The sequence below is a fragment of the Styela clava genome, chromosome 2 (assembly GCF_964204865.1).
Source record: "Styela clava chromosome 2, kaStyClav1.hap1.2, whole genome shotgun sequence".
Lineage (NCBI taxonomy): Eukaryota > Metazoa > Chordata > Ascidiacea > Stolidobranchia > Styelidae > Styela > Styela clava.
In genome coordinates, this window is record NC_135251.1 from 16392884 (window position 1) to 16417586 (window position 24703).

General features: G+C 34.7%; 1 protein-coding gene across 3 annotated transcripts; it reads right to left on the reverse strand.

The window, feature by feature from the left end:
* Positions 1-12944: 12944 nt before the first annotated feature.
* LOC120336298 (uncharacterized) lies at positions 12945-22194 on the reverse strand. Of its 3 annotated transcripts, none has more exons than XM_078109685.1 (9): positions 19778-22186; positions 19389-19521; positions 18390-18859; positions 17658-17869; positions 17121-17175; positions 16795-16958; positions 16040-16365; positions 15347-15480; positions 12945-13495 (listed from the first exon to the last, which is right to left on the reverse strand). In XM_078109685.1, the coding sequence occupies exons 1-9, from the start codon at positions 19899-19901 to the stop codon at positions 13380-13382; spliced, it is 1734 nt and encodes a 577-aa protein (XP_077965811.1). In that variant the 5' UTR covers positions 19902-22186; the 3' UTR covers positions 12945-13379. The 3 variants fall into 3 exon arrangements, with proteins under 3 accessions (XP_077965811.1, XP_039259879.2, XP_077965812.1); XM_039403945.2 differs by having other exon boundaries at positions 17121-17172; positions 19778-22183; XM_078109686.1 differs by having other exon boundaries at positions 13358-13495; positions 15297-15480; positions 19778-22194.
* Between the last annotated feature and the right edge of the window lie 2509 nt (positions 22195-24703).

Consider the following 24703-nt stretch of genomic DNA (forward strand, 5'->3'; position numbering starts at 1 on the left):
ACGAGACACTTCATAGCTCTTACATGGAACGTTGGAAAATAATATCGTAGCAGAGACGGACGACTCACTATAATGACGTTGGAAATTAATTATCATGTCATTTATCTTAGTTACTTTTCTCATTCTGAACTTATTCGTCGATTTATTAATTTTTCAAGCAATTTACGCGTGCCGAATTTTACTCTTTTGAGTTTTATATTTAGATTTTAAATACTCCAAAACAATAGTACAGAAACACCTATATGATATCACAATATCAAGCAGAAATAAGTATGCTTTATATGATGTTACTAATGAATAAATCATATTTTAAAATATAATTTTATAGTTAGATCCGATAATTGAATAAAATATGTTTTGACAAAGTCAAAAGAATGTTTTTATTTCCGGGCTAACTTTTGTGCTGGGGCCATGTGGAACCAAACATTACGACTATAAAATATCCTCAACAACAATTGGCCCTATGCGAAGTGGAACATAAATATCATTTCATACTTTCAGTTGGATTTATAATATTATGCTTATAGGATGCTAATACTATATCATAACCACATTCTTGAGCGAACACGTAAATTCATCCAAGCGCAAATAAAAGCGATTAAGTTTAATAATGGTTGAGCAACAACCACTAGAAAACCGTTAAAATTTATTAAATAGGGTTCCATTGTATTGGACATCATTGCATTTTTATTATAATGATATTTTTGATACCTTCAATTTTTTATTTCGTATAGAATTTTTAAATAACGTACGAAATTGTATTGGAACAGCGTCATTTTCCACTCCACCTTCTTTGTTCAAAAGAATATATTCTGCCCTTCATGCCAAAAAAAGGGTACCAGGGTATTGTAACATAAACAACGGATTTACAATCAATTGAATGTAAGAAACCCTATTTCGCTTATAGTTAGTTTTAATTAATAGATATCGTGGTATCACGTTCTTTAGAGAATTAATCCTAGTTATAAAGGATAGCTTAACGAACTGATCACGGACACATGACCCCACAATGAAAACCCAATACGATATGTTATTTCCAAGCAAAGCGGGGTAACATCTGAGCGTAAAGAATTCATTCCAGAGAAATACAAAACCCACTCACGACAGAGACCACCTTGTGTGTATGCGTATAGTATAGTAGTCGCATTAATTTTCTGCTCATCAGACAAAAAGACCACAAACCTCGAAACTGAAACTTTATAAAACACCAATCGTTTGAAATAACTGAGAGATTTATTTGTAGTATTACTTCTAAATTATATTAAAAACGAAATAATATTAAGATTAGAAAAAAAAAATAATATAAATTGCATTTGTGAAAAGTTAAACCTCTCACACACCTCCTATTAGTTCGTACCTTGGACGTGATTTGTTGAAAAACCGATATTCATTTTATCGTTAAAAGTTTTAAATTTAAATCATCGAATTAACTCCAAAACGGTTTATTTTACACCTGGAGCAAATATATACCAACTTATTTTTAATATTCTTGTATCTTTAGAAACACACATTACATATATCCAAAGATTCACATACGAGTGCCAAAATTTCTCGAACTCAAACACCACAACCTGTGATCAAACCTGTGGTTACTGCTCAATACCATGCTGTTTTGAAAGCATACTACCGACCGCTATATATCTGCCGAAGGATTGGACTTGCGTGCAAGCGTGGTAAATAACTGCACGTACACTATACTAATTAAACAAATGTCCAAAACGGAAAGAATTCCTTTGCACGAAAATATGCCATCTTCATAGATAAAGCATTCTCACGCGAGGTTGAACTATTTGATTCAGAGTTCAAGATACTATTAAAAACTTTGTACATTTATTAAACTGTTTTAGCAACCTGATACAAAAATAGAATTCGCTAAAATTAGAGTGACGGACGACGCATTAAAAATGCCTTACCAATACTGAGGAGTCACTTTTCAACAATAGTTACTGAATATATTAAAATATGGTAAAATTATGGTAAAAGTAACTAGCATTTTTAAAAGTGAAACATGTTACTGTTATTTTCAAATAATTATCAATCACTAGACTTATATTATTAAATTGATCGCACGCAATCGAAGATATCAGTAATATTAAGGCATTATATATTCAAATTTCTGTTTCGTATTTCAGCACGCAACATCAAAATGCCTGTATTAAACGATTAAAAAGAAATTTTTTGTCGGCAATTGTTTTTAGGACCAGTTAATACACGCTATTTTGCATTTATTGCATTGTATTCACTATGTATTCTGTGGTAACAACTTTGATGACGTTAACGTTGGTGTAAAATTTATTTGTTCTATTTTTGTATTACTAGTTATATCAACGGTTACGCTTGCGCGAACTTATTTTAGCAAAAAATAAAAACACCACAATATTCATGACTTTGCTTTTCTGATGTCTCATTGTACGATGACACAGTAAAATGCAGATAAAAGCAGGAAATGTCTATATTTGATATCCACTTGACAGTTGATTAATCTTCCGTGAATAAACTAATATTGCGTGACTTGGATTCGACAAACAAGTGACACGTGCTAGTACTCTCGACCGGCATGTCAGCAGTTTCCCTCAATTTCATAAATGATGATGTGGATGTATGCATTTTAGATAGTTAATTACGAAATTCTATATTTTATCCGGGTACAATTTTGGTATTCCGCCACCACTAACATTTTGATCTACATTATTTGATTCTTTGTTTTCATGATAGGTTAAAACAGGGGTGGGCAAGGTTTTTGGATCAGGGGCCAAAAATTTTACACACCTGGACTTGCGGATCATGTAAGTGTGGCGTAAAAAGTTACATTTTGTGAACCATATTTACGGTGTTACAAAAGCAAAAAAGAAAAACAATAAGCCGCGTTCCAAAACTAAATTTTATCGCAATCTCAACAAATTCCTTGAGCTATTTTTTAGGTAAAACATTAAAATTTGGTTTTAGTTTGGTTGTGGCAGCATCAGGCGAGTCAGATTGAATTACCTAACGGACCGGATTTGGCCCGCGCGTCGTAGTTTGCCAATGTCAGGGTTAAAAGGTGGGACAATAACCTGACCTAATCCAAATTAGGCTGGAGTAAACAGAATATTAGTGGTGTGCCAATAACAGAATGGTATTATGCTCCTATTTATCAAAAACGTTTTTGCGTTAAATGTTAAATTAGCATATATAAGCGAAGTCTGATGGGAATATTTCTGCACTTTATGAATTTTATATTCAAAGTGCTAGGCCATATTTGTAAAACCTGAATCAAGTATTAAATTACGAAAAACTGCGCACAGGGTCATAAATTGGACAAATGCTTCATCAATGCTTTACATTTTGTCTGACTATACACCAAACTACTTGCATCCTTACCAAATCGCTCTAACCAATTCGTTATACAACACAAACACCCTGATTCATTGCTAATGACGGTATCATCTGAACATCTATGACTCGTTGTGGTAGCGGGGTTCGGAGTTTCGTAATACGTAGGGTTGACTGTTTATACAGGGGAGGATTTACACTGGACTTGTGATCGCAAGGTGGTACACGTAACCCGGTGGATCGGTTACGGCCTTCATCTATAACTAAGTCTGTGTCTGGGAATGTGAAGCGGTTAGCTATTCTTGTACCCAATTTTGCCTGGTAAAAAGATACGTGGGGTTCTCCGCCTTATTTAGGATGTTTTATCTCCCATCGTGATACCTTTGGCAATCCTTACAGTACCTTTTATTTTTAAAACGCATAATAGGACTTTTTTAATATCAATTTCAATAATCATCTTTTTGAAAACGTTTTCAGTATTGACATTTTTAAATACATATTGCGGACGGGGAATATTGATTGACCTCTACTACACAAACAAGGTTATTTGAGCGTCTCCATCTGTTACTTACTCTCAACATAATATGTGTTAATGTTTGTTTTAATACAAAAGCGGGAAATTTGATGTTGATCATATTTAAAAAAAAAAAGCATATTTCGACAATCTGTTTTCTTGTGCACGACGATGGTAGATAAAAAAAAGCTTCAAGTGGACGCGTGGGCGCATTTTTTGAATTTCATAAATTTATTCACACATCCGTTCGTTGAACATAACCTACTTGAAAAGGCCGTCCATTGTTTTTGTACATAGCGTGCAAATAATCGCTTTTGTAATCATTTTTAAGTTATGCCTGAGCTAACATTGTTGTTGTGTTTTGACATGTGAAACCAAGGTACAGGATTATGTTCCAGTTTATTTTTACTAGAATTTTTTTTTTTATTTACACCACTTTAATGTACAATTTTCATTTCAAATACTCTTTCCAATCACTTCCGTTAAACGATTTTTGCAACCGAAATTTGTTGGGCTGTGGTAAAATAGAAAACTTTTATCGTGTCTGAACTACATACAAATCTGGAATCTGGTTTTCTGAATAACCTCAACCTTACACAGTTTATATAATAATTTTACCAATTAATTGTTTTATCTTCTATAAATAATATTTTAGAGGAATATATCATCAAATTAAAGATTATTTTGACAAAATATATTAGGATGTGAGATATTAAACTCATCTGAACCATGATGACATTGAGTATAGACGACAAAATCAAGTTAGCATCAAAATTTAATTTTCTGCAAGTCAGTAATTTTGCTCAGAAATCATTTGTCACAATCACAAATCACTCAGAAATCATAAATTTTCGAAATACATAAATCAAAGGTAAAAAAAACGAGTATATATTTAATTTAACGTTGTTAGTAAATTCTCCTGTCGTTGTTGATTCTCACTAGTAAACCCTTCGGTATAACATATCAAATTTTGTCTTGGACATTTGCTCACCTGTTTCTACAGACGCGTTGAAATGTTACAATGGCGTCTTGTTTTCCCTCATATACCGCACATAAAACGTACTTCCATTTTACGCCAATTTCTACGCGCTCAGTTGTTATATTATTTAATAGAAGCAAATTTCGAGCAAATATGCAAGATTCTCTAATGCAATTAACACTGATTTGCAAAAATCTGTCTGAACCGTTATTTTGCAGAAAAAATCATCATATAATATGTCAAATTCAAGTCAAGGTAGACGGTAATAGTCTAATTATCTTTGAATACTTTATGTTGGTAATATAAACTGAAGAGTCGATCTAAGTATATTTTAGCTGTGCCCTCGAGGAAAATCTGGTTATATCTGTACCATGCTGGAGAGTGTCAATTTTTGTACAACTGTAACTTGCGACTAAAACTGTTTTACGGTAACATAAAAACTGCGTTTATCCCTATCTTATATATGTTATACCATAACAGGTCGACCACCCTTTCGTAATAATACAACGCGTCAGTCCCGCTCTGTCGGCTAACTATGAATTGGCGTGACAGAATGTCGGTACGCTGTTGTTTATACTGGTGGTTTTATGGGCGTTTTGTGGAAAAAATAACCTCTTGTTTGCCTAAGGCACTCGAATGGAACCGTCTATTTCAAGGTTTCGGTGCGTCGTCCTTATGTAAAAGAATCGACGTTATATAAACGAAGCGTTACTTATGCGAAGCTGGTGTCAGGCCCGGGCGGGAAGATTAATCTCCGAATAGAACGAAACGGCAAAAACGTTGATGAAATCTACTGGGATTGATTAGAAAACGCTAATTATTTATTGTATTCTTTGTGCGATCGTATGGAATGTTTCCCTGACCATTAACAGTCGCCCAACATTTAACCGGTGCAAATTTTCTGATGTTATCTTAAAGTAGGCGTCTACTAACTGGTTTACATATTCAAAAACCATCATTTTCATTCAAAAGTTTTTAACCACCTGCCATTCAAGGGTACTGATTGCTAGGTCTAGCATAATCTAGCCATTTTTGGGTCAGTTTTTGATTTCTGTAACTAAATTAAAACTACCCTAAATATAAAAGAACATCGAGTTATTGGATTTATACCTGCATTTTGGAAACAAGACAAAAGACCTAAAAACATCAAGCGGAACCACGAAAACGGGACGATGTTTTTACCACCATGCCCAAAAATATATTCGGGTGAAAAAAGTGTTTGAGTGGTGTATAAAATTTGAATTGTTTTATCTTGCTGATTTGCCTACAAGGGAGTCGATACACAGGGAAACACCCATAACACCCAGTGTCTCATAATATGCTTGTAGTCTCTAACAAAATTTGAAGCCCTCTTCGCGATCAGGACATCCAAATTTTACGGCGGCTCTACAAAGTATGTACACCAGTACTTGCGACGCATAAAGATAAAGTTGCTTAATTGAATATTAAATATGAAAAGCTCAAAGACAGAAGTCCTCTTTATAAACCACACAACGAACATAGATTAACGGATATCTATTTTCAGAAACCCAGATCAAAGAAACCACATTTTCTATTTATCTCATTCTGTCTGTTCTCACGCGAGCAAGAAAGGGAATTTGAAAAATGTCTAAAATCCATCAAGCGTGCAGTGAAAGGGTTGCTCTTGATAAAAAGGGTTCGTATGAGAAAAAGGATTAGAAGAGGGCTAGAAACAACAACCACGCATTTCCGGCGCGTAAAACTTGAATCGCAACTTTGTTCTATGTACAAGTGCATGCTATTGCATTACGCACTTTGAAGTACATAGGCTTGTTGGATCGCGCGGTACAGACACGTTTGTTGGATTCGCACGAAGAAAGACTGGCGGAACGGAAAGTTTGTTTTGTTGACCTCTGCATCAATGATTTTCTTTTACATTATCGGCAGTTAAAATTATGACGTAGTATTAAACTGGAATCACGGTACAGAAAAATTTAATATATATCAATGTTACGCATAAAATATCCGACGTACCTTTTACGCACAATTGGCTCAGAAAAATGCCACTTGAATGGAATGCTCATGACGAACAGTTTGCGAAATCCAAGCTGGAGGTAGGAGGTCCCAAATCTGTATCTTACCAATCCGGGGTTTAGGGTCATCATAAACAGATGTTTCAATTACGTCACAACGCACATTGATTGTGTAATTTGTAGTGTAGTCGCTATACGCTGCAACTGCAAGGTAAACTTTTCTTCCCAATCCCAATCTGCTTATTCACGTATATCCTCGAAATACATTAATTAATAATACCTTCTGCCTTTCAGTCTGGCCGTTGGATTGGGACCTATATGCAGTATAGATTTGCAGTACGTTACATATCTCAACCTTGAGATCGGACATAAAGTTAGTATTTCAATTCGAGTGAATGTGAGATGTGGTTCCAAAACCATAAATTCAGTTCGCCCAATTGGTTCACCACCAGGATTTCACCCGCATATTCCGAAAATAAATTAATTACAGTATTTACCTGCCTCAATCCAACGGGCAACGACAGCAGACGTTTCTTCCTGTGACCTGAGCTATTTCAATGTCGCATTGAATTGTACGTAAATTAAATCGGCGTCCTGCCAATTATACTCGAAATGCTTTACAAAACGTACCACAACATGCACTTGTTCTTTAGTTTATTCGCAATTTCTCTCTGATACACTATATGGCCCAAAAGTTTCGGAATTTAACTGGTCGTAATTTGAAAACGTAATGTGCTATTCGACACAAAAACAACGACTTGCAACTAGCAAAAAGTAGATGTAATAAAATGTCATGATATGAGCATGAAAGCGGTAAGCCTTTACTTGCTGGTTGCGCATAATAAGACATAGACTTGCCGGTGCACTGAAAACCAAGTTTAGTAAGATTTGTGCGATGCGAGGGCTTAGCATAAACTTTCATTTTAGCAAATTGTATTTGAGACCCATGTGGAGGCAGATACTTCATCTAAATGCTAATGTCGTATTTAATTCATTAGTACACTTTTATATGATGCAAGTGAATGGATCATCGTATCACGCTCGTCCGTCAATCTTTTATTAACAAACTCAGTGGTCATCTAAGGCGAGGCCAATTAGGTTATTTCTCATTCGGTTCAAGTCATTTCTCATCCAATGCCAAAATAGTATCTGGTTTGAACTCACTCTAACTATTGCCTAAAATAAGGCATCATTTTATTTAAATGTATATGTATAATACCCACTGTTCACTCTCAATTTTTGATTTTTATAGTCCAAAATTAAAAGAAATAATGCGTACGAGAGGATTATAAAGATTCCGTAGATGCGAGAAAGATCAAAACGTGTGAAATTGAACCTACTTCAATTTGAAAATTTGGGGAAAGTAACCAATATAGAGGGTGGGCTATCTCTTGCACTTATACTATATCCATAATCAGTCTTTCGTTTTGAAGTTTGACTCCGCCTTTAGGTGAGTTGCCACGTCCCCACAAACGGAGAGCGGTCGTGCAGAGCGACGCAAGATATGAGTAGAATTGGTTTTAGGGACTGGAAACTAAAATGTCGCCATATCAGTCTTTTCTCTTTCTACGGGACAAACGACTGTCTGGCATATTTAGCTTTCGGCCCAATTCAAAATATATTCTGATTCGCAAATTTTTTTTAATGCTATTCAAAAGAGTAAATTATTTGCTTTTGGTCGAAATTGGACATTTTACTTGTTAATATAAAAATGTGGATTTTGTTATTTCAATCAAACACATTGATCATTACAGTAATTGAAATACGTTGAAACTGCTGAAAACGCTGCAACTGCAAGGTAAACTTTTCTTCCCAATCCCAATCTGCTTATTCACGTATATCCTCGAAATACATTAATTAATAATACCTTCTGCCTTTCAGTCTGGTCGTTGGATTGGGACCTATATGCAGTATAGATTTGCAGTACGTTACATATCTCAACCTTGAGATCGGACATAAAGTTAGTATTTCAATTCGAGTGAATGTGAGATGTGGTTCCAAAACCATAAATTCAGTTCGCCCAATTGGTCCACCACCAGGATTTCACCCGCATATTTCGAAAATAAATTAATTACAGTATTTACCTGCCTCAATCCAACGGGCAACGACAGCAGACGTTTCTTCCTGTGACCTGAGCTATTTCAATGTCGCATTGAATTGTACGTAAATTAAATCGGCGTCCTGCCAATTATACTCGAAATGCTTTACAAAACGTACCCCAACATGCACTTGTTCTTTAGTTTATTCGCAATTTCTCTCTGATACACTATATGGCCCAAAAGTTCCGGAATTTAACTGGTCGTAATTTGAAAACGTAATGTGCAATTCGACACGAAAACAACGACTTGCAACTAGCAAAAAGTAGATGTAATAAAATGTCATGATATGAGCATGAAAGCGGTAAGCCTCTACATGCTGGTTGCGCATAATAAGACATAGACTTGCCGGTGCACTGAAAACCAAGTTTAGTAAGATTTGTGCGATGCGAGGGCTTAGCATAAACTTTCATTTTAGCAAATTGTATTTGAGACCCATATGGAGGCAGATACTTCATCTAAATGCTAATGTCGTATTTAATTCATTAGTACACTTTTATATGATGCAAGTGAATGGATCATCGTATCACGCTCGTCCGTCGATCTTTTATTAACAAACTCAGTGGTCATCTAAGGCGAGGCCAATTAGGTTATTTCTCATTCGGTTCAAGTCATTTCTCATCCAATGCCAAAATAGTATCTGGTTTGAACTCACTCTAACTATTGCCTAAAATAAGGCATCATTTTATTTAAATGTATATGTATAATACCCACTGTTCACTCTCAATTTTTGATTTTTATAGTCCAAAATTAAAAGAAATAATGCGTACGAGAGGATTATAAAGATTCCGTAGATGCGAGAAAGATCAAAACGTGTGAAATTGAACCTACTTCAATTTGAAAATTTGGGGAAAGTAACCAATATAGAGGGTGGGCTATCTCTTGCACTTATACTATATCCATAATCAGTCTTTCGTTTTGAAGTTTGACTCCGCCTTTAGGTGAGTTGCCACGTCCCCACAAACGGAGAGCGGTCGTGCAGAGCGACGCAAGATATGAGTAGAATTGGTTTTAGGGACTGGAAACTAAAATGTCGCCATATCAGTCTTTTCTCTTTCTACGGGACAAACGACTGTCTGGCATATTTAGCTTTCGGCCCAATTCAAAATATATTCTGATTCGCAAATTTTTTTTAATGCTATTCAAAAGAGTAAATTATTTGCTTTTGGTCGAAATTGGACATTTTACTTGTTAATATAAAAATGTGGATTTTGTTATTTCAATCAAACACATTGATCATTACAGTAATTGAAATATATATATATACTTCCGTTTTTTGATCAAAATCCGTATGTGATGTTTATGGACTTTTTAACAAAGAACTGTCATTATCTAGAATGGAAGCCACAGAACTCAGTTTCAATTGAAATTAGGCATAAACCGAAAGTGAAGCAATAAATTTATTTCAGATTTAAATATGAGAATCTAAAATATTCATCTAGTAATTCTATAAAGCTTTTTAGATACGCATGCCTCCAAAATAGTTGTATGTTGCCATTTGCCAATGTGGAAAATTTTGATCATAAGAATCAAAAATATTTATATAGTAGGCTAATTCTATAACGACTCTTCAGATACGCATGTCTCCAAAATAGTATGTTGCCAATGTGAAAAATATTTTTGAAAGAAGAGGTAATATATTTCAGTTGAACATTAATTTCAAAATTATTATTTCTCCAAATTTGAAGTCCCACATGTACTTAGATGGTGATACTGCTAGTTTTTAACGGCATATTTTGTTGAATTTAATAGAATGCCCCATTGTTTCTCAGGGTGTGTTTGAATCTACCCCACCAACGCAATGACTGAAGAGAGATTTTCAGCCAGCACATTTTCCATGTTATCCACGATCAGCTGTTGTGGGGTATTATGACATCATAGAATTGGCGCCTATTGGATATTTATTTAGAACTACACGCCCCGGCAGTTTTGTGTTTTCCAGCACATTTCTCGTGTTATCAACGGTCAGTTTTTGTGGGGTTTTATGAAATCATAGTTTGGCGCCTATTGGATATTCATCGAAAACCACGCGCCCCGGAAGTTTTATGTTTTATATTTTCCACCAAGCGTTAAATTGATTACTTTGTGGTCAGTCTATGACCAATACCCAAAGAATAGTTCTATGAAAATTTTTTTTTAGTCTGCACAATACTCGTGTTATCAACGATCAGCTATTGCTGGTTATTATGACATCATAGAATTGGCGCCTATTGGATATTTATCAAGAACTACGCGCACCGGCAGTTTTATGTTTTAGATTTTCCACCAAGCGTTAATTGGTTCATTTTGTAGACAGTTTATTGCCAATAGCCAAAGAATAGCTCTCTGGAAAGAGTTTTTCAGCTAGGACATTTCTCTTGTTATCAACGATCAGCTCTTGTGGGTTATTATGACATCATACAGTTGGCGCCTATTGGATATTTATCAAGAACTACGCGCACCGCAGTTTTATGTTTTTTATTTTCCACCAAGCGTTAATTTGTGAACACTGGACCGTTTATTGCCAATAGCCAAAAAATAGTTCTCTGAAAAGGGATTTTCAGCCAGCACATTTCTCTTGTTGTCAACGATCAGCTCTTGTGGGTTATTATGACATAATAGAGTTGGCGCCTATTGGACATTTATCAAGAACTACGCGCACCGCAGTTTTATGTTTTTTATTTTCCACCAAGCGTTAATTTGTGAACACTGGACAGTTTATTGCCAATAGCCAAAAAATAGTTCTCTGAAAAGGGATTTTCAGCCAGCACATTTCTCTTGTTGTCAACGATCAGCTCTTGTGGGTTATTATGACATAATAGAGTTGGCGCCTATTGGACATTTATCAAGAACTACGCGCACCGCAGTTTTATGTTTTTTATTTTCCACCAAGCGTTAATTTGTGAACACTGGACAGTTTATTGCCAATAGCCAAAAAATAGTTCTCTGAAAAGGGATTTTCAGCCAGCACATTTCTCTTGTTGTCAACGATCAGCTCTTGTGGGTTATTATGACATAATAGAGTTGGCGCCTATTGGACATTTATCAAGAACTACGCGCACCGGCAGTTCTATGTTTTATAGTTTCCACCAAGCGTTAATTTGTGTACCCCCCCCCCCCCCCTAAAGAGAAAAGCTGGGGAACATACTGGTATTATGTATAGCACGTTACCAACCCTGTCGAGATTGCGCGCTTGTATAGCTTGGACAACTTCAGCAGCGAAGTTAACACAAGAAAAAAATGAGCTGACTACGCCCTTGTTATCCATGTCCTTTAGTAGCATTTCATTGCAAAGTGTCAGCTGACTTGAACGGTTCGAACAAGTTAACGATAAATCAAAATACTTAGTGTATTTCCAAATTTTGGACATGTCCACCAGTCATAAACTCATACTCTGTCTAACGCAATACTCTTGATTCCGGAATGAATTGTAGTTTTCTCTGCCAACATTACTCATTGGCTAGATTCTCACTCGGACTGCAGGCGGCATATCAGGTCCCCAAATACGAAACAATTTACCATAGCTAATGGCGTTTATTAATTTTTACCAAACCTTGTAGAGCCTCATACAGCTTCGGAATCTCAGAATTTATTTAGGCTGACGAATAATAAAAATTAGTTAACCTGTTTCCGGCCAATGTACGTATCTTAGCCACTGTCTGGCTTGCTACACTCACTTTTAACCACATTCTCGTCTTCTTTATCAGGAGGCAAGTTTATTCGTCGACTTGCATAGCCAGAATCTGACTTCACAGTACAGCGTTATCAAAACATGTATTCCGATTACATGTCAAATATCTATCAGCATGGCAAGAGTGATTAATATAACATGCGGTATGAATAATCACCAGTAGTGACAAATCTTAATGCCTAAATCCGTCTCTGTTATGAGATCACAGAACCTAGAAAAAAAATTCATATTTTTTAGAGCTCAAAGACACGAACCAGATCAATATCTCATCCAGTCTATTTTTGTACCCTTCCTAGAAAATTGGCATTATCTAAATATTGGATTCGATAGGCCTTTTTTGACCACGTCCAGCATAACCACATTGAGAAAAAAACATTAATTTTGCAGCTTATGGTAAGTTATATTTTGCATAATAAAAATTGAAAATGGCAGAAACATCTATCAAAACTTGCGATCAAAAACGAACAATATTAAATCATTTTTGATATCAATACAAAAGCATAGGGTATCTATAAGAAAATATAAATTTATTTGGTAATGTGTGACAGTGCATCTAGTATTAAGATAGGCAAGTTTGCTATTTGAATTTCCATCAGTTTGAAACCAAAAATAAGGCTTCTCACACAATCTGTTAGCTATCAAACAAAAGTAGCACATAGACACAAACATGAACTAACATTTACAACATCCTATACCGCTATAAATATAGCACTATCCAATTTGATAGTCAACATCACCTGTGCATTCAAAAAGGACAAATCTTAAAAATCAAAATAAGAATGGCATGGGAGACCTGGCTATGTAAGTCACTCCCTTATCTTTTATTTGAACTAAAATATGGTTCTAATGGTTTCTTTCTTCTCGATCTCGGTGCTTCTTGGTTCTGTTGCCTTGATTTGGTTGGGAGATTGGTTTCATCAACAATATAGCCTGTGTTGAAACATAGCCATAATTTACTATTGATATTGTAATAAACAGAGCCATCAGTTTATATTTCAAAGATCCTAAACTAAATAGATAGAATTCCCAATCCTTATGTTCTAATTACCATATAAGTTGATACAAAATTTGTATCAAAACTTGAGATTTTGAAGAGTTTGCACTCTTAGTTAGCCTGAACTTGTTGGCTATTGCACTTAACAAAAACAATGTAACTTTCAATACAACCATATAAACTAATTTTAAATGACATCATTGATATTTGAAACAGTCACTTACTTTTTTAATAAATGCCAATATTGCACTCAAAATTATGCCACATTTCATTTTGTTGAATTTAAGATTATTAAATCATTGATGAAAAATCATGATTCATACTGAAGATATAATTTTGAGCTCAAGAATTCTTAATTGAAGCGAATTTATAAACAGGGTGTTGAAAAAGTACACAAAATTAACAGAAGATAGGATGAAATGCTACTTAAAACATTTAACGACTGATACCTTTTAACAGTATTGAATTACGGTGAAATTAAATTTGAACATTTCACGGCTTACGCTTTTTGATAAGTTACTTTTTTACCGTTGCCATTAGGGCTGTCCAAAATCGAATAATTTTTTGATTCGAATCGAATCGAATATTTTCGCCGAATCGAACCGAATAATCGAATATTATTGCGCAATATTAAATCTGTCTCTATTATACAATAAACGTCTGCCCTTCGATGTTGTGGTAACGTATGTGCAGTTACATCTTACTTACTGCTGGTATTTTGCAATACAATGTTTTCAGATTTATGAAAGGAGATCACACGCTTGTATGAACTGGTCAAAAAAATTGGAGGACTCCAAAATTTGGGTCTCGAAAACTGTTGAGTGTTAAGAGTAAAAATTGCACTATTCAAAAATTGCAATCTCAATTTAGATGGATTCAGTTTTAATAGGACATGTAAAGCCTGTAGATGCTATTTTAATCCTATTCACTAGTCTTATGTTTTTTTGTGTAAATTTCAGCAAAATAATAACAGCCATCAATATAGATAAAACTGTTGCTAAAGTTCAAAATTGCATTTAAAATTTCCAAGCTAGTTTGATGACAATATTTTTTGACGACTATAATATTGTTAGTGTACAACAGCCATCAAAATGCAAGAGTGCAATTATTTGTCTTGGTTTATAGATGGATAATACAGTAATGCCATCATAAGAAATTACAAATTCCATTCAAAGAAGGTATTGCCATCATAAGGATCCCAAAACACCTGTTTCAGCTTTGAGTTGCCTGTACCATGTTCCTATGATAACTAACTCAACAGCTTCAAATCGATTCTATTTATAGAACTATCGTTTTCTAAATTGTCTCCTTTTTCTCTCTCAAAAACGTCATGACCAATTATACCTTGTTATGATGACCATGCATGAAATGGCTAATCACGTGCCACCGGGCGGGCATTAGTAATGACATGTTTATCACAAAATGAAGGCGAGAGAAATATCGGGAAACCAATTAAGCCGGGAGCAAGAGTGGTCTGAGCTCGAAGCGCCGCCGCTTGCCCGATGAAAAACATCTGGTAAAGGTGGTTTCCGCTTTATGTACAGGTACCTAATTTTAGCGATTCGAAAATTAGCCGAAAAACGATTCGAATAATTTGCGATTCGATTCGATTTCGAATATTTGGTTCGCTTGGACAGCCCTAGTTGCCATGACGAAAAATTTTTTAACACTCTGTAGTAATGGTAAAATAATAGTTGAAAAAAATAATATGCACAAACTTGAAAATCATCTCAGTACTTGGTTAAAAATCCAGAGTTTGTTAATATAAAACAAATGAAAAAATCAACCTCTTCTTCTGCATTCCGCAGTTCCAGGAATGCCAACTTCCCAAAAATGTTCAGGAGTAGAAGGCGGAGCATCTACATGTTTGTGTCTGCATACCTTCTTCATTATTTCTCTTCTTTCATTTTCAGGCAGATTTCTATTCATTTGTATAACAATAATCTCAAAACGAGCGCTAAGTTACATTTCCAAAATTCGCGAGTTCATCAGTTATATAATTTTTTTCCAGAATGATATTAGCAGCTATAGCTCATACTCAAAATAAACTACGTAAATGTGTAACATTCTAATTCATGAAGCTCCATAGCAGCATATTACCTAATAACCAGTAACTACAATTAAGATACAAAAAGTTTAGTTGAAACAATACTAAGAATTTTTCATCTTCGAAATATCTTTATTTTAGAAGTAGCAATTGATTTTAACAAGAGTTCCAGAATTTCCTATCATTTCAATATGGAAAAATTGCTACTGCTTACTGTTACGAAAGTATTATTTTTAAAGGTTATCGATTTGATGAGCATTCAATGTAAATAAAGTTCAATTGATAAGGCAAGCTAAAAAAAAAACAATATGCATGAGCATATTGAGCAAGCACATTTACAAATACCAGTAATCCAATGCACAAGGTCGAAAAGTTTGACACTGCTTTGTTTTGAAGATCCTGCACAGCTGACATTGCAAAAAAAATCACTTACCCATAATAGGCTTCACACTGAGCACATGCTTTACCATCAAGTTTTTCTCTTTCATCTCTTTTCCGAACAACTTCTTGGTATTTAAAATCTCTTCCTTTGTTTTTGCTTGGCAGAACATCAAAACTGTCATCAAGCAGTGGTCTCGGAATTTTACAAACCGATTCATTTTTCGGAGATTTATTTGTTTGAAATTCATCCCTGCTTTTAGATAGCACAATATTCTGAGATGGAGGAGCAACAGCCTCTTCAGGCAATCCCTCCAAGAGTAAAGAATCCAATTCTTCCTCATCTTCTTCATTTAAATTTGTTTCATCATAATTAGAGGCCTGATATGTAGGAATAAACATCAATAAAATCTCTTAAATATTTTCAAAAAAAGTACTAGTTCAGACAGCCAATTTTCGTTGGGGATATTCAAGAAAATCTGTTCAAAATAAATAAAATTTTAAATATCGCTATTCGAAAAATTGGCACCATTTCAATTATTCGGTTAATATTGTAAATTCCTGATAAAAAAGTGTCATTTTGTGGCAAAATCTGAAATTATTATATTTAACAGAGTAAAAGTACTCATGTATTGATACAGATAAAACAATACAACTAAAATTGAATAACAGTACATACTTCTACCATTCCCAAGATATTAACTTAATTAAGCATCTGAAGGCAACATAAGAAGCAACTAATCCCTGGAATTAGAAAGAATACGGTAACTAAAAATGATAATGTACTGGTATTTATGTTGTACAAATTACATTATCATTGTCATGAGAGGTAGTATTATTCAACATTGCGGTTGTTTCCAAATCTCCATATGTTTTATCAAATAGTTCATCAAGGCTTGTGTTCCCAGGATCATGCTGTGTTGGTGTTGTTTGTCGAAGACGATGCAATGGCAATCTGTCCAATATTGGATTTTCTAAACATCATAAATAGAAAAGTGTTATGGTCTGTTACAACTTCATGTTAGAAGACTTCATTTGTTGAAAATCAGGCATAAACAATAAATTGTCTTATTGCCAGAAAAATACTAAACACTGGCCCAGAAAATTACCTTAGAACTATTGGGTTAGTTTGTTACCTTGTTTCCATTTTTCTGAATCACCAAACCCATCTGCTTCATTAACAGACTTCTGTTGAACATTTAAAATATAGAGGAGATTAAACCAAAGAGAAAGTAACTGCAAAGTATTGCATGATCTTTTTAAAAAAGTTCAAATGACCTGCTACAAAATACAAGGTGGGTTGGTAACTGGATGATTAGATTGAAGATAGAAATAGTCTCACTTATCGTTATATCAGATTAAACACGTCATTATTAGCTCAAGTGTTCTAAAAGTACAACGGCCCAATACATTCGCATATTTTTTGTTTTTTCATTTATTCCCCAAATGTCAAGTAATGAGGTTCTTTTGAGTGTGTGCTCGCGAGAGGGCAATTGATATTTCTGATGTAGTTTTACTCGCTCTCCAGAATCCTCCATTTTTAATTAGTGTGTATCATGGAGTTTCCAAAAGATAAATTATCCATTATGTTTTAGCAAGCAATGAAAAACAATCCATTCAACTCATCATAATTAAAACCAGAATTCATGGCATACAAGCTAAGTTCAATATACCTTTTTGATACTGGAAATGTGAATCTTGGGAAAATTTGAAATTTTTTCAATTTTTACTTCTTTCAATGATCCAGATAGTTTTACCAAACTTTCATTTGATTCACCATGTAAACCAGATACATAACGCTTTTGTTTTTTAGCAGATAATATTGGAGATGGTGGAATGGAATCAGGGTCTCTGCATACTTCTAAAATCTCTGAATCTGTCAGGACTATAAAAGATTCAAAGTTCATTATACAAATAGAATAGTGGGGATTGTGGGATTAAAAAAGTCAAAATCAATAAAATGAAGGCATTTTACAAGATTCAACAACAATCTCCAACTAATATTTTTAGGTAACGTTCGTGGCAGAATTGATTAAATGTCCTTTGCAGCCTAGCGCGACTTCTGGGCATACCAGGTTGGCATGCCTTGATGTAGGTATTGTTTTTTTCCAAATAACATATATACCGTAGTTTGACTTTCATAATTATTTTCTTGTTAGACTTTCTTATGAGTGTCGCTGCTCGATAACCAAATTTGGTCTCCCACGGCTCCCCTCAACCCGAAATGATTTTTCATTATTTATTGCAATTTGTATATGATGTGTGCTTTCTTTCAGTATGGTGAGAAAATAAACTACTGATTAATTAGTGGACAAATTTCAATTTATCTGACGGCAACTTCATAATAACTTATGAGCTCTTATTTAAACTATCCATGTAGAAACCTTTTCATATAGGCTACTTACTATTTGTATGCTTCAATGGAGCACCAAAGTCTTTAGTTGTTTCCCTCTTTTCTTCAATATCCAATCTAGTTTCATCCATATCAGAGTCTAAAACCGGGGTCACAGGTTGTTTTCTCTTTTTTCCTATGTTTCGCACAGGTGACTTTATTGGCTTCGCAAAAAAACTTTCAGCGACAGATTTTTTTGCAGATTTAGGAGTTTCTACTTTTTCCATTTTTGGAGATTTACTGTTTCTTTTAGATGCCTGCTGGAAGTCGTCATCATCACTACTTATATATGTAACATCGTAAGATTCAACTTCGGCAAAACATGTATCAGGAGCAAGAATTATCTTTTGTGTCTTAGGTGAAAACTCACTTTTATCCCGAAATGTTGAAAATGGAAACTTTTCTGAATATTTTTTGTTCAAAATTTTTTGACTTGAGAGTTGCATATTTTTCTCATGTAGTTCCTTGATGGCATTTTGAGCGCTGAAATAAAAATTAAAAAAGGTCATTACATACATCCAACTGTGGATACCTTTTCTCAAACAGGAAGCCAGTTCAGGGGTCAGATAAGATTATATCGTTGTATTATCGGCAGATACGAGTACAATAGCACTTACTGCCAAATAATGCAAATTAGAAACATTTGACATTATTGACTAAGTGAAAAGGAAGTTAATAAAGAGGCTTTGGTGAGAAGCTATAAATTTACGCTGCCAAAATTGTATGGTTTGTCACAGATAACCTAAATATATTGAAAATGAATTTGAGATATTTGTTGGGATAAGTTTTTTTGCAGAGTTTGAGATACAAATCAATTTTTCATGTTCTCAGTGAAACTTACCATTTGGCAGAAAGGCAATGATTAACAATGTCAAATTTTATCTCATGATTTTCTGCTCAAAGAGGAATCCTAGAATTCGAATATAGGCATGTTTGTTGTCATAGACTATATTTTCGAGTATTTGCCAGTATAGGCTATAGACGTGTGAGAAGAAAAATCAAGAGCTCTTACTCCAGAAACCTTCTCTTATAAACATCAGATCTCTTCTCAGCAGCGTTTTTCTCATCTTGAACTTTCTGAAACTTTTCATTTGCTTCAGATAATTTAATATTCAGTGCTTGCACTTCACGCAGTCTTGTATTTTCTAGAACATATAATAGTGCTATTAAAACTGTACTACTGTATTAGTAGAATTCTAGTTAGAAATTTTATTTTCAAGACTAATGTCTCAAATTTATTGCTCAGGATGCGAAACTGAACAATTCTTCTTTAATCGTACGGTATCCAATAAAAAATTTCAGAAGATTACTTCATTATACCGCTGTACCGATACATAATTTAAATTATTAGTGAACACGAAATCAAATTTTAAAATTTACTAATAAATATTGCTAGCATACCTGAACTAGTTGCTTGAATCTCAATAGCATTTATAAGTATTTTGAAAGTTTCAATAATTTGAGGTAGAGTTGATAGAGAAAGCCTGGTAGTTGGCTGGTGGCATAAAATGCAATCTGATACCATGATACAAATACCCGCTCAATTGAGTCTAAAGTTAGACAGTAAGACAGTGGGAAGGTTAAATAAAACCAAAAACCCGACCATTGACCCCAGAAAAAATTCTCCCTACACTTCACTATGGCAAAATTGCACTTGAAATTTTGGATGCTTATTTATTACTTTGGGGAGTTGACACTAACAATCTGATTCACATCCTCAAAACCATAATTTTCATCAAAAGTATACAACCACGTCGCTTATCTAATAACCTAATATACATCTAATTTTAGCCGAGTTCATCGTATTTTTTACACTGAACCATGTAGTAACAGCGCTTTGGATGTCGCTGCTTGAAGACCTAACAAGGTCCCTCGCGATTTCTGTCGCACGTCTAACAATATTATCAGGGGCGCAGCCAGGATTTTTTCAAGGGGGGAGGGGGCACGGTGGAATAAGAACGCGTTTATAGGTCTTTAAAAAGATGTTCCGATGATGGCAAAACAACATGTGCGGCGCTGTGTCTCATTAGCCTTTTTTTGCATGTCCTACTTTTTTTTTTTTATGGTTCCTACAAAGTGGAATTTTCAATAATTAAATAATAAATAAATAATTTGCATGTCCTACTTTCAGCAATCGCCGACCATTCTCTTTGGTCAAGAATAATCAACTTTTCAATGCGCCGTTAACTATATTACTGGAGGTGAATTCGTCGCGAATTTTAATTCCTGTGATATCTGCACATAACGCTTCTCTACTTTTAGCGGCGATTCATTAACATATTATTACCAGTTTGTTAATAATACATTTATTTTGTTTTTGCATGTCCCATTCCAACCTTTTAGTAATCGCCGATTATTACCCCATTGTCAACGGTTAAATAAAATGCCACACATGATTTTAATTGTAACAACGCAAAAAATGTGAAATAAGAATAGAATGAAATAAAATATTAGCAATCATGAAACACGAATAAATAGCATAAATTAATGATATTTGCCAAATGCCAATGTTTCATAAACTATTTTTGAATACGTCACGAAATATCAAACCATTTCCAAAATAAATACTTATTTTCATGAAAATATTAAACAGCTACAATATTGCTATTGCTCCTGCAGCTGCTGATTGTTGTTGAGCCGGCAGTTAATCTCTCTCCACCTGTTCTACATCTATTGTTGGTGTGTCGGGTTCTGTAGCATGCACAGCAAATTATTTTATTTATTTATTTTTCAAATGGCTGTTTACACTCTGACATCTGCATGCGCATGTTCCCTTTTTGCTTAACGTTGGATTTTTGACATTACACATGCATGGTCTTTGTTTCTATATGGGTGGTGTGATACCTTATGAGGGTTGTAGACCAGGGGTGTCAAACTCGCGGCCCGCGGGCCGCATGCGGCCCCAGAGAACTTCCAATGCGGCCCTCGAACGCCCATCAATATTTGTAATATTTTTGCAAGTTTTTTTTTATATAAATGTTATTCCTTTTTGAATTGAATATTCACACAGAAACACAATTTACTGAAATTATTTTTTGAAAATTAATTTTTTTTTGTTTTGAATATGATCCAATTATGGCTAGCAAAAGAGTACTTGAAAAACCACTTCCGGGATTAAATGAAACGCAAACTATATGAAAAAGGCAGAAAACTGGGAGTTGCAATATTTCTGCATTTCTCAAATTCTGATGCGCATTGTTTAATTTGTCATATTTCCATCAGTACAATGAAAGAATACAATATAAGTAGACATTCTCAGAATACGATCAGCAGTCAATATGACAAATTTAAAGATCGCATTCGAACAGAAAATTATCGTGTGTTTGTATATTAATATTTTGTTATACAACTACCTAGTTACTAAAAATAAATATCAATCATGACTCAAGAGGTCCTATGCCACGTAATGGTAGGAAATGTCTGGTCCGAAAAGTCCGACATTTGTTTGTTTACAGATCTATACATGAAGTGATAAACGTAATATTTTTGCATTACTGAAAGTAATCAAACATTCTGAACAATCCAGATTAACCGATGTTCATGTGAATTCGTTAATCAGTGTTGGTACTGTAAAATCATTTCATCCTGATATTAGTAGGCTGGTGGCACAAAAGAGATGCCAAACGTCAGGACATATGCAATAAAAAAAACATTGAGTTCATTCTGTAGTATTTTTGTCAATTTTAGGTCTATATATTTAGTCATTTTTAGTGTATGTATTATTTTTTTCCTATCAAAACTTTGTTCAAAATGTTCTGGATAGTTGTACATAGAAATATTTATGATTTTTTGTAATGACTACAGTAAATTGCAATATAAGTAAAATGCAATAATTAATACGTAAATGGCAATTGAAATTCAAGAAAATAACAAAACTTCATTCGGCTGTTTGATTTAATCACAATATATGTCACAAACTCCATCTATCTAAAAGTATGCTCCGAGCATACATTATCATATTACATCGAAAACTGTTTGCGGCCCTTTGCACAATTCCCAAAATGCAATACGGCCCTCGAGAGCCAACGAGTTTGACACCCCTGTTGTAGACCGTATAGTTTAGCTCCTGTACCTATTATTGTAATTAGGCGACCAGTGGAGATATATTGGATTCTCCCCTTCATTTTAATTTGTTGTGGTATTCTATGATTTGTTTTGTGTGTATACAAAATTTTATCCTAGGTTGAGGTTCTGCTGTGAAGTTGATGTGAAGGCCAACATACGAATGGTCAGTGTGGTTTGAGAGTTTCTGCATGGTTTGCGAGGAATTCACCCTGTGTCCCAACCCTATTTAAACTCTGGTCTTTGAACTAGCGTTTTATAGATAGATAACTAATAATCAATATCTACTCAAAATAATAATTAATTCTAAACAAAAGTGTAGGGTAGTGCTGTTTCCAAATATGTAACCCTTGAATATCCTACTCGCAGATTTGTTTTCTGTTTTTCAGGTCGTTCTGTGATGATCAATACAATGGCTAGTTTATTGAATATAAATGGTGTCTACAACAACAAAATTCGCAGGCTGATGTCTCATCCACGATAAACTTGAATCTATTACGCCACAATAATTAAATGAAGAAATGATCCTGTGAAATAACAATACTAATTCCTTTATTCCTAATTCCTTTATCCGTGCAGAAGTCAATATCTAAGAATGAAAAAAAAACCTTATAACCTTAGCAACCAACATATTCCTATACCCTGTCTTTCTACCTTAATTAATTATAATTACTCATACTTATAAAGTTACTGATAGATTTAAATACTTATTGCAATCTGGACTACAATTTGGCAATAATAGGCTCTAGTTTGGGCAATGAAGTGGTCTAGCCCACCTCTTCATGCACCCAATTCTGGCAACTTTGGTTGGGCATTTTGGCATTTGACTCCATCTATAATCAGCTTGACAATATATTTTTTTATAAAAGTTTATCTTTACTGTTCACTCCCATTTATAAAATTGACCAATTTGGCAGTGGCAATCATGATAAATTTATTAATATGGTGTGGCAAGTAATTTTTATTTATTTATTTTTTATTAACTACCAGTATGTAATTTTTCATGTTCCCTTTACTTAATAACTTCTATATGGTTGTGTGTGTGGGTGCGTGTGAGCGTGTGTGAAATATTTCAATTATTTTAGGTGAGTGAACACGTACCACATCTTCTTGGCAAAACCTTCCATCTTATATACATTCTGTACGTTTTAAACCTTATCTAAGGTTTTGTTCGCTCTCCTGATTTCATAATCAGTTTTTATTTATTTATTTTTAGCATTCATTTATTGTTTTGCTGATTATGGAGTCGAAAAAAACTTATAATTATTATTATTATAAATATATTTGATGTCCCCGTAAATATAACTTCATAAAACGATTACAATCGTTTAAAAACAAGCTCATGTATCGTACTGATTGAGAACGTCTTTCAATGTAAAACTCTTGCTTGTTGCAATTAACTGTTAATAAATTCTAATTTTTATTGCAATGCGTCGAGTCGAGACCTCGTATATTACTGAAAGTGAAATCGTCGCGAATTTGAAATCCCGCGCCCGTGATAGCTGCATTCTGCGCATAGCGCTTCTTCAGATTGAACATTATTTTGCGATACTTTTTACTCGAAGATTGAACACGGTCTTACTACTTACTGAATACAGCGCGAAACACCGCAAAGAGCGCAAAACAGCGCAAAACAGAGGGAAACAGCGCAAAACAGTGTGGAAACAGCGCAAAAGAGCGCAAAACAGAGGGAAACAGTGTGAAGCAGAAAAAAATTTTGCAACGAGTTCGGGGCACCTTGTTTTGAGTTGGAGTACCACGGCAGCAAATTAAAAACACAAACCAACGTATGTAGCCAGTAATGCTGTAATGGCAGGTCTGCCCCTGCTGGTGACACATTTTGGGTACCATAATTTAGAACATTTTCCATATGGATATGGTTGGCTTTAGGGTTAGGGTTAGGTAAAAAGGGACCTCCAGAAGTATGTGCACCAAGATGGCGCACAACCTGAAAATAGTATGTGTGTGTGTGTAGCGGATTCAGGTTGTTCAGGTTGATTGCTGCACATACTTCTGGAGCACCACAAAGGTAGATAAAATTTCGCATGATGACCTATAATCCGGTACATAACCTTGTAAATATGCCGGAAATAGCGCCATAAAACCATGGCGAGAGGCGCCGTGGTTCTTTCGTGGCAGAAGGTGGTAATGACTGCTTCTCCTGTTTTGCGCTGTTTTGCGCTGGGTTCCTTCTGTTTCGCGCTGTTTTCCTCTGTTTCGCGCTATTTTGCGCTGTTTCGCGCTCTTTTGCGCTGTTTTGCGTTC

What these genes read in the sequence shown, in the direction of transcription:
- LOC120336298 (XM_078109685.1), bottom strand. Translation starts at nt 19,901, where the DNA reads ATGGTATCAGATTGCATTTTATGCCACCAGCCAACTACCAGGCTTTCT. An exon ending in CCTCTCATGACAATGATAAT is followed by an intron (nt 16,366 to 16,794) that starts GTAATTTGTACA and finishes CCTACATATCAG; the next exon opens with GCCTCTAATTATGATGAAAC. An exon ending in CAGTGTGAAGCCTATTATGG is followed by an intron (nt 15,481 to 16,039) that starts GTAAGTGATTTT and finishes ACAAATGAATAG; the next exon opens with AAATCTGCCTGAAAATGAAA.